At 37.8% G+C, this 15836-nt stretch overlaps 2 protein-coding genes across 3 annotated transcripts; one reads left to right on the top strand and one right to left on the bottom strand.

Moving 5' to 3' along the window:
• Nucleotides 1-258: 258 nt before the first annotated feature.
• Nucleotides 259-5783, bottom strand: LOC128207222 (poly [ADP-ribose] polymerase tankyrase-1-like). Of its 2 annotated transcripts, none has more exons than XM_052910030.1 (7): nucleotides 5598-5783; nucleotides 4482-4564; nucleotides 3955-4109; nucleotides 2441-2571; nucleotides 2029-2164; nucleotides 913-1046; nucleotides 259-332 (listed from the first exon to the last, which is right to left on the bottom strand). In XM_052910030.1, the coding sequence occupies exons 1-7, from the start codon at nucleotides 5680-5682 to the stop codon at nucleotides 265-267; spliced, it is 792 nt and encodes a 263-aa protein (XP_052765990.1). In that variant the 5' UTR covers nucleotides 5683-5783; the 3' UTR covers nucleotides 259-264. The 2 variants fall into 2 exon arrangements, with proteins under 2 accessions (XP_052765990.1, XP_052765991.1); XM_052910031.1 differs by having other exon boundaries at nucleotides 5545-5657.
• A 117-nt stretch (nucleotides 5784-5900) lies between these two features.
• LOC128209191 (glutaredoxin-related protein 5, mitochondrial-like) lies at nucleotides 5901-8605 on the top strand. Its single transcript, XM_052913112.1, is given in 4 exon segments — nucleotides 5901-5961; nucleotides 5964-6146; nucleotides 6149-6163; nucleotides 7729-8605. Coding segments are annotated over 4 exon segments (441 nt in total). The 3' UTR covers nucleotides 7911-8605.
• The last annotated feature ends 7231 nt before the right edge of the window (nucleotides 8606-15836 follow it).

Genomic DNA, 15836 nt, shown 5'->3' with positions numbered 1-15836 from the left:
ACTTACAAATTTGCAAAATAAATATTGAATAAAGAAGACTTTCAATATTGCACTTCATCTGTGAATGAAAACATTGGTCAATTCACAGATATTCATGACGTCATTCTGCCTTCACAAACCCAAGGAAAGCCTTGACAGACCATGCACTAGTCAACAGTTTTTATACACAACAAACAGTAGTACTACAACATTCAATCCTTAAATGAAAATGTTACCTTGAAGACCGGTGACATGAGTTGTGGGGTGGGGACAGGACTGGCAGTGTCACGCAGCGGTATACTGCCCATTCTTTGGTATGCTCCCATTAGGAAGTGTAAGATGTGGCCTTACTTCTGAAATAATGGAAATAATCTGTGTCTTTTAACAGTTATTTACTATTATGTTTTTATTATTGAGATTTTTTTTATCCCATTGAAAAACTTTTTTCTCTCAGTGCACTGCCATAACAGAGTATGATCTTTTAAAATGAGTGTTTAACACATTAAAACATCACCATATTGTACACTGGTTTTAGGTACACAAAATATTTACAGTTTGTACACCTCTAGGACTTGCTTAAAAATAGACCTTTACACCTTTGAAATTTTGTGACACATAAACACATACATTCTGGACATAATGGGAGCACTTCATCCTAACATCAATTTTCAAAGGGTATAATAACTGGAATAACATCTTAAATGAAACTTAAGGAGTTGCTACGTGTTGAAAATTGTCTTTGTTAATAAGCATACAACAGTTTGTGGTTTACAGGATGCTTCAGACCATTTACAGGATGCTACAGACCATTAAAACCCAGCCACCAACAAAACAATAGCTTTGGAGATTATAACTCTGTAAGTCCTCAAATAAAAACACAAGCTTAACCCAAAGATACTCGACAACTATTATTTCCAAAAAGCGAGGCATTACCTGGCAATGGTGTCATTTTCTCCCTATTCACACCCTCAATGCCAACATCTAGTATGGGCGGCGGGTTGTTTAACACATCCAACACCTCAGGTTTACCCTCTCCCAACTCATAGCATGTCATACCAGCACACTTCCTGAAAATATTTTGTATATTCCTCAAATGCATTTACACATTTATTTAAGCAAGGATGTGCCATCTTCGTTGGGATCAAATCTGCACTTTTTGTATCTTTATTCAATAAACAAATGCATCAGAATTGTAAATGGTCACCTTCTTGAAACACGAAATATACAAGATCACCATAGTCAGATGCAAAAGTGTGTTGACAAAGGGGCATAAGTCAATAATAATAATTATTTTTTTAAGCTAAAGCCGAGGGTTAAGTTTTTTTGCATGATAATGCCCACACCACAGCTTTTACAATTCCTCATATTCTTAAAGAAAAACAGACAAGTCAAAATAGTGCAAATACGCTACTGCCATGCTGTAGTTTTCAAGACACCCCCTTCTGTACAGACCATACCTTTTTTCTTTAAACTAAGCCACTATGTTAACTAAGAGCAATGACAAGAAGGTCATAACTTTCATGAAAGAAAGCATTTTTAATTCAATCCACCACCAGTGAGTGAAATTAGTACAAGCCCATAGCCAGGCACTTGTATATGTAGCCATGATTGCTCAAAATCTGAATTTTACAAAACAGCTTATTGCAATTTATTAAGCCAGGTAAAAGTGGAAGACTCTGGGATTACTGATAACAAAGCCTCAGGGCCTAAAAAAAAATACATTTGGTTCGGGTTACCCGACCCTACCTACGGAATAGGCGCCGACCCTACCGTTTTTATAGTCAGTTTGAAAAAAAAATGAAAAACTAAAAAAAAAAAAATATAATAATTTTTAATTGCTTTTCAATATGTAGTTTAAAACCTTAAATGCTTATACAGAAGATAACTTTAACACCATTCTCCAATGATGAAAATAACATTCTTATATAAAGCCTAATAAAAAATAAAAAAAAATAAAAATAAAAAGCCTACCTACCCTACCTATTTTTGAAAAGGATGTAACCCTAACCAAACAATTTTTTTTTTTAGGCCCTGTTAAACTATCTATACCCTTGAGTGATCTGTAGAGCAGGGTCTGCCCCATACTGAAGAAGGCAGTGAACAATCTCGCTGTTTCCCCTTTCCACTCCATCATGCAGCGGGGAACAGCCAGCCATGTTTACAGCATGAACATCAGCGCCATGCTCTGCAATACCGAAATAAAGGATTTAAGAAATGTATAAAATTCATGAAAATGACAGAGATATTTAAGAATATTCATGATAAGCTTAGATGGAATATTAATATTAATGTTACAATTTATATACTGGCGATTTTCCAAACCTGTAATCCAAAATAATTAAATTTCACTAAAAAGGATGCTTTTGAGATAATGTATGAACACTCTTACATGTTAAAATGGTGGAATGTTAGGGTTAACATAATATGTAGCATGTTAAAAGTATTTAAATAGTTTAATTACCACATAGACAGCGGACAGTGTTGATGTCAGCAAAGCTTGCCGCCCAATGTAGAGGGGTGTTGGCACTCTCCTTAGCATCTGAGAAGTTAACGCCAACCCCACTCTCAATCAGCTGCTTCAACTGAGGTATTCTAAAAAAAAGTTAATAGTTGTGATAGATCTACTTTTAAACCATTCATTTTTCCAGAAAATGAAATTTGACATCAATAACACCACAAGCAGATCCCAACTATCCACTTAACTCAATAACCTGTTGTCCAAAGTACTTAACACGACATTAATTTGAAGATTCACATCAGAAATTAGTTGATCAAGAGAGATAAAATAAAGAAAAGTGTTTGGACTACAGGTTAAAGGCTATTTGCATAGCTGTTATTAACATGTGTACCTAATTTCATGTCAATATAAATTGCATCAATTGCGTTGCCAAAGACTCAGTACAACAATTAAGTGTTAAGACTCTGAGAAAGCTCTGACAATACACGTGTGTTGACTTTTTTTTCTTTGAAAAACAAACATGCTAAGAATTAAAACATGACATCATTAATCAATCGCCTTTTCCAGTTCTACAAGATAAGCCCCGGAAAAAACTTCAAGCATGAAAATTAACAAAGGGCAATAACTCTAAAAATATGAAAGCAAGAGTTACAGTTCTTGTGCACTGCACTTGCCCTCTGTGAGATCTATCTACATATGAAATTCAGGTTGATACCACTAATAGTTTAAGAGATATGCCCCGGACAGTGAAAACGGAACGCTGATGCCAACAAAGGGCAATAACTAAAAAAATATGGAAGCAATAGTGACGGTTCTTGTGCACTGCACTTGCCTTCAATGAGATCTACCTAGCTATGAAGTTTCAAGTTGATAACTCTTAAATTCTTTAAGATATGCCCAAGACAAAACTTTAAGCTTGAAAATTAACAAAGGGCAATTACTCTAAAATATGGAAGCAAGAGTAACAGTTCTTGTGCTCTGCACTTGCCCTCAATGAGATCTATCTACATATGAAATTTCAAGTTGGTACCACTTATAGTTTACAAGATATGCCCCAGACAAGTGAAAACAGGCCACCGCCGCCGCCACCACAGACAGAAGTAACACCTATATGTCGCCTTTTCAGGTGACACAAAAACCAAACACTTGTAATTTGCATATTATATTCATTATCGTAATATAAAGATACATACATGTATTTCTTGCGCACATTCTGACTTGTTATGTTATTTTTATTTATCAAAGCCTAGAATTATTATATATTATTTACAAATTTAAGTACCTAAGAGTGAGTATTATGTTTGGTGTGAACTTTGTGGGAAAGTATCTGTTTTGAAAGAAAAGAAAATGTAACAGAAATTGTAAAAAAAATGTGCAAAAGCTGCTCTTTGGGATAAATTTTCAAGAATCAATAAATGCAAATCACTACCAATAGCAGCCATGTTTTATTATTTATTTGACATTTTTAAATGACTTTCAAAAATAACCAATAACCGCAACAACATTTGTTTACACACTTGGATTGTGAGGCAGCCTGAAGTAGAAGTTCTCGGTAAACATGGCGTGTTTTTTCACTGACTGAAACCTGATATGGGAAATGTCCATCTAAATCCTTCACTGTAGGGTCTGCACCAGTCGATAGAAGAGCTCTAACAATATCAAACTGATCCTCCTGCAATTGAGAAAAATATAATATTAAATTGTTAGCAGTACGGCTTTAAGTATCTGTTATGACTGTTAGTGTTGCAGCACAAATTATGACAATTTTTTAAGTAACCTGTATGCACTGTAACCTGTGTTTTAACTTCCTTGATGTATCATAATATCCCTTACAGCTACACACATGCAGGTACGGTAAACGGGGGCTTTTTGAGAACCTTTCCCCCAACTTAATTCATTTTAGATAGCAGTTTAAGTGATTTGACCAACAGTCTGTGGGCAACTTACACTGCACATCTAACTGAGTGCAAAAATGATACCTGAGAAGGACCATTTCATTTAAAAAATAAGAACAGTTCAATTGTCCAATTTTTCAGCTACAAACCTTAGATGCAATATGCAATAAAGATGACCCATCATAGCAGGCTGTTGTCAGAATTGACTTCAGTAAAGCAGCATTTTCTTCACCTGAAAGTTTGATAGAGACATTTTGCAATAAAATGGCTTCTTTCATACACAAGACACATGATTTGGCTCAAGTTTGTAACATACAAACAAGTAAATTGGATAATACTGTTTTTGCCACTTGCCAGTCATCCTAACTTTTTCTTGGCAATGATGTCTGAACTGTAACCAGATAACCCTTATTATAGCAACTTAAAATTTCTAACATGGCCGATGTTCCCGCTATTTCTGGATAATGTATTGCTAAAAGGGACAGTCAAGTATATTTAGAAAAAATATGAATTGGACAAGTCATAGTCTTATCCCAGAAGCATGAGGTTGAAATTACCTTTTCTGATATGGTAATCAGGGGATTTATAGGGAAACTTGGGAATTAACAAGGTAATTAGTGGTATGTCAGAATTTATTATTTTTACACATAATTCTAAAGGTGTCTGTCAAATGATTGAAAAGTATTTTTTTGCATGATTCACGTAGAAAATAAAGAAGCATTCAAAAGGCAAGGGGGAGGGTCTACACCTCTGGGACTGGGAGGCATATGTACTTAGGAAAACCTGGGACCAAGTTTGAGGCTCAACCCACAACGGATGAAACACATGCACTCCACCCTAACTAAATGAGCTAACTGGACAGCTGGTTCTTATCCTCACACAATACACTAATTGACCTCCCCCAATTACAACCTTGTAACCTTTCTGGCCGATCAAAACACTCTTGCCTTTTACTTCTGACACCAGTAAATATATTAAACCTGAGAGACAAGTTGCATTATTGGGTGGGCTATTGGGCTCAAAACTATGATGCCAGAACACTATTCTTGCTGGGTCTAGCTCAAACCATATACATGTACTGTGCAGACAAGGTGGCTGGTTCTTTCACACACTACACTACAAGTTTACAGGTATTTAAAAAACAAATTCAGTGTAAAATAACTGCGACAATTTTTTTTTTTCGTCAGTTTGAAATTGTGTACACGTATTCACCACTCATCGTTGTAGATCTTCAGATAATGGGAAAAATACTCTATCAATCTAACTTTTGTTTTCTGCCAACGTGGAAAGAAATCCATTCACGACGTCGATCCTCCCAGCCTTTACAGCTACTTCCAATTGTTCTGTCATGTTTTGGGAAATCAGAAAACAAGACAATACTTAATGTAATTAAACAAGTGTATAGAATAAAACTATCAAAACTTCTATCAAAATTGTTTACGGAAGTTCATTTCTGCATTTTTGCAAAATTTACAACAAATATTATTACGAAGCTGACAGAAACCGGAAGTACAGCATGTGCTGAAATTTCTTTCATAACTGTTCTGCTTTTTTCGATAATTATTCATATGAGTCGCCTTACGACCAGAACATTGTTTCTTTTAAACAACAGAAAGGTTTTACACTCTTTTTTGCCCGATATTCAACTGACACTGGCAGTAAAGAGTTCATTGACGGACTTGTCAAGGACAAAAATGTTGTTGTGTTCATGAAGGGCACTGCTGATCAGCCCAAGTGTGGATTTAGCAATGCAGTTGTTCAAATACTCAACTTTCATGGAGTGAACACCTTCGATAACCATGATGTGCTGGAAGATGAAAGTTACGCCAAGGTTAGTTCTTGATCATGCAGTCACCCTATGAAGAAAATAACTTTCTGACGTAAAGCCTAATATATTTATCTTTTTAAAGCCTACATCACTTACTAGTCATTTTAATATACAGTCCAGGCTTCTTCTTTTAATGATGATGTACATATATTATTTAGGCTTTGGCTGTACAACACTGAACTGGGGATTTGACAAAGCTTAACTCTTGCTGCATACATGTTTGAATACACATTATCTTCAGAATGTGAATGGATCCTCGTGTGAAACAATGAATATCAACATCTATGTATTCAGACCTAAGGAACCCCCATACACATGCCTATAGCAAGATGTGTTATGTCATTCCCCATTACCAATTTCTCCAAGAGCAGTCATAGACTGTTAAATCCCCTGCAGAAATAAAAACAGCATCAACTTTACCTTACAACAAAGGGTAACATTGAAAACATACAAAGGGCAATCCCTCAGAGCATGCTGCATCATAAGTCTGAAATACAGTACAAAAGATAAGTATGAAAATAAACAAAGGGCATTAACTAAAAAAACTAAAAAAAACTGTTCCCAGACTGAGAGTTATGGTCGTTGTGTACTGCACTTCTCCTTAATGGGATCTTTCTGTTTGAGGTTAATATCCCTAAGACAGTGAGTTATGCTTCGGACAAAAAAAGTACGAAAATTAACAAAGGGCAGTAACTTAAAATTCTGCACCAAGAGTTATGGTTACTAAGCAATCCATTTTCATTAAAGAGATCTATCAGTATATGAAGTTTGAAGTCAATACTTAAAAGACAATTCAAGTTATTCTCTGGACAAGAAATAAATATAGAAAATAAAAAGGGCAATTACTAAAAACATACTGCACCCAGAGTTATGGTTTCTGTTTACTGCACTTCTCCTTAACAAGATCTATCTGTATATTAAGTTTGAAGTTAATACCTCAAAGGTTTTTCAAGTTATTCTCTGGACAAAAATAAGTATAAAAATGAACAAAGGGCAATACTAAAAAATATTGCACACAGAGTTATGGTTCTTGTGCACTGTATCTCTACTTAAATAGATTTATCTGTACATGAAGTTTAAAGTCAATACTGTGAAGATTTACACACTCACACACGCCTTACATTACTATATATCCCCATTGCCTTTCAGTTGGGGATATTAAAGCCAAAACTTACTTAGCTTTATTATCAATCATGGCAGACCTGTAAGTAGTTCTAAATCACAAGATTTTAATTTTGAAATTATTTTGATAATTAAACATCATGCAGCTGTGTGCAGCAAGAGTTAATTAAACCATAAGTCAAATCCCTGCCCCTGTGTAGCTGCAATGGATGTAAGTGAATGACATGTAACGCAGAGTTAGACTACACATGTAAAAGCAAGTTCATAGGAATTGCTTGAGCAAGTTCAGCATTAGTGAAAGAAGATTTAAAATACTTTTTTTTACCTTTTATTCCTGATTTACATTTAGTTAATTTAATACATTTGTATAATTGTTTTATTCCCAAATCTTATCATAGTTTCAGAAGAAAATAAGGTTAAAACTTGTTTTCTTTTCATTATTGCAGGTATAAAAGACTACACAAGTTGGCCAACCATACCCCAAGTGTTTATAGGTGGGGAATTTGTTGGTGGCTGTGATGTCATGCTGGAAATGCACAAGAATGGAGACTTAATTGAAGAACTTCAGAAAGTGGGCATCAGATCTGCATTACTTGATAAAGTTGACAGTGAAGGAAAGAAAGACTGAAGAATTCCAGCTACAGGTGTGAAAGTTAAAGGAACATTCTTGCTGTTCCCTGGCATATTGTTGATGTAAAAGGAACCTTAAGTCCTCACAGTTTCAAAATAAGTTATTTGTTTAAAACGTGCCATTAAACTGTCAGTGCTTTAAGCATTGAAGTTTAAATGATTTTTAAGTGTTTTACTGACATTTCTTTAAAGAAGAAGAACCTATGCATTGAAGCCACATTTAGTTATGATATATCTTTATTTGTTACATCAACATAACATGTAGATGATAAGGTTATGATATATCTTTATTTGGTACACCAACATAACATGTAGATGATATGGTTGTTAAATTGCTTACAAATATCTACACAGATTCAAAAGATGTAATAGAATGAAGTCCTTAAGTATTTTACTGTACAGGTTAAGATTTTGTTTTTGGCTATATTATTATTGTTAAACTCATCCATGGTTGCTTACAGCTCAGTCACATCATGTGTTCTGTTTTGTTTTTCTACTATGATTATCAATGTACGTATGTATGTGTATACCATAATAAGTATGTTCCATATCAATGAATTAATTTTAGCTCATTGGAACAAACTTCAACAAAGCTACCAGTATCATACAGGTTGATGCTTGTAAATATCATTTTTCTATGTTGACTGACAAATGCTTTGTGAGCACCTGTTCTTTGAAAAAAAAATTGTATTTACAATACAACAGCACACTGATTAGTTTTCACATTCATTACAAATTACCGTACAACAATTAGACTATATGACTTCCCTCTACTGTAAGTTCTATCCTGATATACATGTAGGTCAATGGAAACTTCCTGAACAAATGTTGCGAAGTGATCAATCAGGAGGTTATTGTTCTTGAGATATATTTTTACATGTAGCTGAAATATGAGGGGGAGTGGGGTTGTGTATATTGGGCCTCCCCCCCTTAATCTTCGGTGGTAACTTTTGATGTCAATATGGTAGAAAACAAGCATATACTAAACCAGAATACAATGTTACAATGTTTTAATTAGCCAGAGTGTTCTTGGGGGAAGTCCCCAAATCACCATAACAGGTTTAAAGCCTACAGTACATTTTTAAAGCAATTAGCAATAGAATGAAAATACTAAGAATCAGTAAAAAATAAATAGAAAATGACAGAAAAGAGTCTTATGATGTATCTAACATTTGTCATAAAGTAACGGAATATACGAATCAAACACATATTTAAAAAATAAAACAACTTTAGAGAGCTGTACATATTATAGTCACTAGACTATTCGCAGGACCAGTGAGCTTAGGTAGTTTTAGGTGATTATACAACAAATTCGCAGACCCATCGGGGACAGTTTTTACAACAATAGACATATTTTGTTTTTCAATTTGCTTTGTACAAGATATATGTGATTAAGAACCATTCTTCAGTAACCAGTACTTATAATCATCAATAATCATTAATGAAGCTGTGAGCGAGGATCAAACCATCAAGCATAGAGGACCATGGTGATGTGCATGGCTAATTAAGGTTTCCCATCCATAACCCAGTAGTTCATTTTCAAATCTACTTGAATGTTTGGGATGAACTCCCTTAAAAAATTATCATTATATAAAGGGTTCTGAGGAAAACCTGAGAGTCTCATTAAAACACATATTTGATAACACATATCTTCACAACGTGAATAGATCGTTGGGTGAACCAATGAAAATAAACATCTATGTATTCAGACCTAAGGAACCCCTATGCACATGCCTATAGTAACATTATAATAATGCTATCATCTGAAACCACTACAAGTGTATAAAAACAATCTATATATATATATTTTTTCCAAACTACTATTACAACATTTTGTCCCTGAAAGATCACTCAATATAAATATGATAACAAAATCTGATAGAAGTTGGGTATTTTTGCCATTAATAGTTTGTATGTTTTTGTTTTTGAAGAGAACAAGAACTGTCAAATGAATATTGCAACTGCCCATGAAAGGCCTCATTGGACAGATAGTCATTAGTGTTTGGGCCCTTATGGATAGAATGCCTTAAGTATATTTCATGACGCCCTTCCCATAAGTGGCTTGCATTTTTAAAGAGCAAAGTATGAACACAAAGAGATGGTAAGTCATTGCAAGATGGAGTGGACGTCAACTCATGTCTCTCTTACTTATACATGCAACTCATGTCTGTTGTACTTATACATGAAAATGTTGGTCATTATTGAACATGTATGAATGTGAAACCTTTACAAATAATGTTAGAGAGATGTTTTGCCAGGATTTAATTTTTAAAGGAAAAAAAAACATTAGGACTACAACTAGACAACTTTTAAGCAAATGGTGTAGGTATATGTATATCATGTTTACAGTAATAAAATCCTGGTAGTGTTCACAAACTTCTTACAAAATATTAGGTTCCTTGGCCTTAGTTTTCATCACGGTTATTGGCCATATCATTTGACCTACTGGCCTCAAAATTGTTAGGGTTCATTTCCTGGTCATGGCCAACCTGCCAATCAAGTCTGAGGTTCCTATGCCAAAGCGTTCTTAAGTTATGGACCCAACACAAATTTTTAGCAGAAGTCACCACAACCTTGGTAGACTGACCTTAGGAACGTTAGAGCTCATCTGCTGGTCATGACCAACCTGCATACAACGTTTGAAGTCCCAAGGCCCAAGCGTTCTTATATTAGGTTATTTATCGGAAATGGATTTTCATCTCAAGGTCACATGGACCTTGACCTTGACCTACTAGCCAGCCTCAATACAGATTAAACATTTGGACAGATCGCTTTTAGTATTGGGCTTAAATATATTTCTCAATTTTATGATGCCCTTCCCATGCAGTCGCTAACATCTTTAAAGAGCGAAGTATGAACACAAAGATAAGTCATTGCAAGATGAAGTGGACGTCATCTCGTGTCTGTTGCACTTTTAAATAATAATGCTAGGCATTATTGAACATGTATGCATGCGAACACTATAAACAATGATAGAGAAATGTTTGCCAGTCTTCACTTTTTTAAGAAAATAGAATAGAAAACGAATGGTATTAAAAATCAACTTTTATGTTAAACGATTGAAGAAACAAAATAACTGGAACTAGACAACTTTTAAGCAAATGGTGTTGGTAAATGGAATTATCCTGGTTCCATTACCAATAGCCATCCGCTGGTAGTATTCAAACTTCCTACGAAAATGAGATTGCCCAAGTTTTCATCACAGTTATTGACCATTTCATTTGACCTACTGACCTCAAAATAGTTAGGGTTCATAATGTTGGCCATGAACAACCTGCCTACCAAGTTTGAGGTCACTGGGCCCAAGCATTTTAAGACTTTGATCGGACACGGATTCTGAGCTCAAGGTCACCGCATCCTTGGCCGACTGACCTATAAATCATTAGGATCTATTTGCTGATAATGACCGACTTGCCTTCCGCGGTTGAGGCTCTAGGCTTAAGCGTTTTAAGGTTATTGATCGGAAATGGATTTTCAGCTCAATGTCACCACGTTCAAAATCAATAGGGTGCATTTACTGGTCATGACCAACATGCCTGCCATGTTTAAGGTCCTTGGGACCGATTGTTCTTTAGAAATTGATCGGAAACGGATTTTCAGCTGAATGTCACATTGACCTTTACCGACCGACCTCAATATAAATAGGGATCATTTACTGGAAATGACCAATCTGTCTACCATTTTAAGGTCCTTTGTACCGATTGTTCTTCAATTATTGATCGTAAACGGATTTCCAGCTCAAGGTCATCACGGTCTTGACCTTTGACTCACTGACCTCTAATTATTTAAGGTTCATCTGCTGGTTATGACCAACCTGCACGCCAAGTTTGAGGTTCTTGGACCCTAGCAATCACATACCATGGGGAAGGACGGAGTGATGGAAAGTGACGGATGGTCAAACGGCCCGTTTACTATTAACCGCCCTTCGGGCCCATACAAAAATCGAGGTATTGTGATAGCTTTTACACCGATGCGTCGGCGACGTCTTCATGCGTCTTCATGCCAAAACCGTTTAACCAATCGGCTATTCTCCAAAAATCTATGCACATGAAACATGGCCCACATGTTGCCCATAATTCTGGCTGAAGTAATTGTCAGATTATTCCCCTTTTCGACTGAAAACAACAGTAGACGTATATGTACGTTGGCATCCGCTTGCAATACTCTTGTTTTAATATATTCTTAATCAGCAACTAACTAACATTGTTATATAGTCTGCGGGCATCTAAATGTAACAGTATGGTCAATAGGACTAAGATAAACAAAAGCTTCTCAGGGCAAACGCCAACGTTCGTCTGTTGTTTTTCAGTTGAAAAGGTAACGTACGTAACTTACCATTTATATCAAAACCTATGTAATTGCCATTGCTGTGCATGTGCGAATTGTCTCTGGCAACACAACAAATGTACTAAGATTCATTTGAATATATTGTACGCAATGAATGCAATCGATAGATTCATTGGGTTTAAAAACAGCTATAACGGTTGCGAATATGGGAATGAGCTCCTGCTTTGGTGTCAAATGACCTGAAAAGGCGACATTTAACGTAAAAAAATAATTCTGATATTATTAACAGATATAGGAATTTTGAGATTTTCAGACATTGTTCAACTGCAGTAATTTATAGTCAGTATATATATATATATGCTAGATCGTTGGTAGGAGTGACTCATTTAAAATCTGAAGAAAAAATAAATATTTTAGGTTTAATGTCACTAAGAATTACAGGTCATATGACACCAAAGCAGGAATTAATTCACATTAAACTACTGTGGCGAAGACGGACTTTTCTTTGATGAAAGTGAGGAAAATATTTTAACTCAATTACATCAAGATAATGCCACAAATGTGGTGATTCATAATTTTACAAGATGGTCCCCAAAGTGTTGACGCTCTTTCTTAAGGCTTACCCATTTTTAGCTCGTATGTTTCGTAGGGCAAAAACGCGTAAATGTAATAACCATGGGGTCTTTGTCGGCAGCGGCAGCGACGTCGTCATCGTGCATAAACCTAACATTGGCTGTAACTCTAAACCTTTACAATGTATTCATATTAAGCTTGGCACATACGTCTCCAATGACACTACACAAACGTATATAGCAATGCCCAAACTTATCTGGTTTAAATAATTGCCAAATTATGCTCCTTCTTTGACGAGTGTTAGCGTTCACTCAGTGGTGCTGATGGAGTTTGAATCAGCTATTTTGAATCTTTTCAAACACTTGTTTTTTTTCTTCAAAAACACCATCGTCGGTGCCCCCAGTATTCATTCTGTAACACTTCACAAATACAGTGTGGTAATTAACTGTCAAAACGTTAGTTTAGTGATCTTGGTACGTAAATCGAATCGACAACACTTGTTTTTTGGTGAGTTTTGGACAATTCTCTGCGCCCGTAGTCACGAGAGCTAGCTACCTCTTGAGCTGTCTGCTGAGTATCTCGATATTAAGAAGATTGCTTTTAGCTAAAATCTTATAAAACGATTATCTTGAAAAGAAACCAAGATTTTGCCAGTCAATTGACCTGAGTCGCCATTTGAAGCACTTTATATCGCAACTTGTAACGACCTTGTCAGGTAGTACATTCGCTAATTCAACCATGATTGTGCTTTTATTTATTTGCAAAATTATCCGGAACAATTTCGATGTGTAATTGCCCACCATGTCCGTCCTGCTAAGATGGTCAGTGGCACGCTACAACGGAACATCTTCCGTGTGTAAACGCACATCAGGCCCGTCCTAGCTGCTAACATGGTCAGTGGCACGCTTCAACGGAACAGTTTCCGTGTGTAAACGGAACAGTTTCCATGTGTAAACGGACATCAGGTCCGTCCTGCTAACATGGTCAGTGGCACGCTTCAACGGAACAGTTTTCATGTGTAAACCGCACATCAGGCCCGTCCTGCCTACATGGTCAGTGGCATATTATAACAGTTGCCATGTGTAAACGCACATCAGGCCCGTCCTGCTTACATTGTCAGAGGTATGCTCCAACGGAACAGTTTCCATGTGTAAATCACACCAGGCCCGTCCTGCTTACATTGTCAGAGGTATGCTCCAACGGAACTGTTTCCATGTGTAAATCACACCAGGCCCGTCCTGCTTACATTGTCAGAGGTATGCTCCAACGGAAAAGTCTCCGTGTGTAAACGCACACCAGGCCCGTCCTGCTTACATTGTCAGAGGAATGCTCCAACGGAACAGTTTCCGTGTGTAAACGCACACCAGGCCCGTCCTGCTTACATTGTCAGAGGAATGCTCCAACGGAACAGTTTCCATGTGTAAACGCACATCAGGCCCGTCCTGCTTACATTGTCAGGGACACGCTCTAACGGAAAAGTTTCCATGTGTAAACGCACATCAGGCCCGTCCTGCTTACATTGTCAGGGACACGCTCTAACGGAAAAGTTTCCATGTGTAAACGCACATCAGGCCCGTCATGCTACCATTGTCAGGGACACGCTCTAACGGAAAAGTTTCCATGTGTAAACGCACATCAGGTCCGTCATGCTAGTATTGTCAGGGGCACGCTCCAACGGAACAGTTTCCATGTGTAAACGCATATCAGGCCCGTCTTGCTTACATATTATCAGTGGCACGCTCCAACGGAAAAGTCTCCGTGTGTAAACGCACATCAGGCACGTCATGCTAGCATTGTCAGGGGAATGCTCCAACGGAACAGTTTCCATGTGTAAACGCATATCAGGCCCGTCTTGCTTACATATTATCAGTGGCACGCTCCAACGGAAAAGTCTCCGTGTGTAAACGCACATCAGGCACGTCATGCTAGCATTGTCAGGGGAATGCTCCAACGGAAAAGTCTCCATGTGTAAACGCACATCAGGCCCGTCCTGCTTACATTGTCAGTGGCACGCTCTTACGGAAAAGTTACTATGTGTAAACGCACATCAGGCCCGTCATGCTAGCATTGTCAGGGACACGCTCCAACGGAACAGTTTCCATGTGTAAACGCACATCAGGCCCGTCTTGCTACCATTGTCAGGGACACGCTCTAACGGAACAGTTTCCATGTGTAAACGCACATCAGGCCCGTCCTGCTTACATTGTCAGTGGCACGCTCTTACGGAAAGGTTTCCATGTGTAAACGCACATCAGGCCCGTCTTGCTACCATTGTCAGGGACACGCTCCAACGGAACAGTTTCCATGTGTAAACGCACATCAGGCCCGTCCTGCTTACATTGTCAGGGACACGCTCGACCAGAACAGTTTCCATGTGTAAACGCACATCAGGCCCGTCATGCTACCATTGTCAGGGACACGCTCTAACGGAACAGTTTCCATGTGTAAACGCACATCAGGCCCGTCATGCTAGCATTGTCAGGGGCACGCTCCAACGGAACAGTCTCCATGGGTAAATGGCTAAATGCACCTCAGGCCCGTCATGCTAGCACTGTCAGGGGCACGCTCGACCAGAACAGTTTCCATGTGTAAACGCACATCAGGCCCGTCATGCTAGCATTGTCAGGGGCACGCTCCAACGGAACAGTCTCCATGGGTAAATGGCTAAATGCACATCAGGCCCGTCATGCTAGCATTGTCAGGGGCACGCTCGACAAGAACAGTTTCCATGTGTAAATCACATCATGCCCGTCCTGCTTACATGGTGTAAACGCACATCAGGCCCGTCATGCTAGCATTGTCAGGGGCACGCTCCAGCGGAACAGTTTCCATGTGTAAACGCACATCAGGCCCGTCATGCTAGCATTGTCAGGGGCACGCTCTAACGGAACAGTTTCCATGTGTAAACGCACATCAGGCCCGTCATGCTACCATTGTCAGGGACACGCTCTAACGGAACAGTTTCCATGTGTAAACGCACATCAGACCCGTCCTGCTTACATGGTCAGGGCCATATGCTCCAACGGAAAAGTTTCCTTGTGTTAATCACATCAGGCCCGCCCTG

The sequence above is a fragment of the Mya arenaria genome, chromosome 11 (assembly GCF_026914265.1).
Source record: "Mya arenaria isolate MELC-2E11 chromosome 11, ASM2691426v1".
Lineage (NCBI taxonomy): Eukaryota > Metazoa > Mollusca > Bivalvia > Myida > Myidae > Mya > Mya arenaria.
Note: the sequence above shows the minus strand (reverse complement) of the source record. Positions and strands in the feature narration are given on the sequence as shown.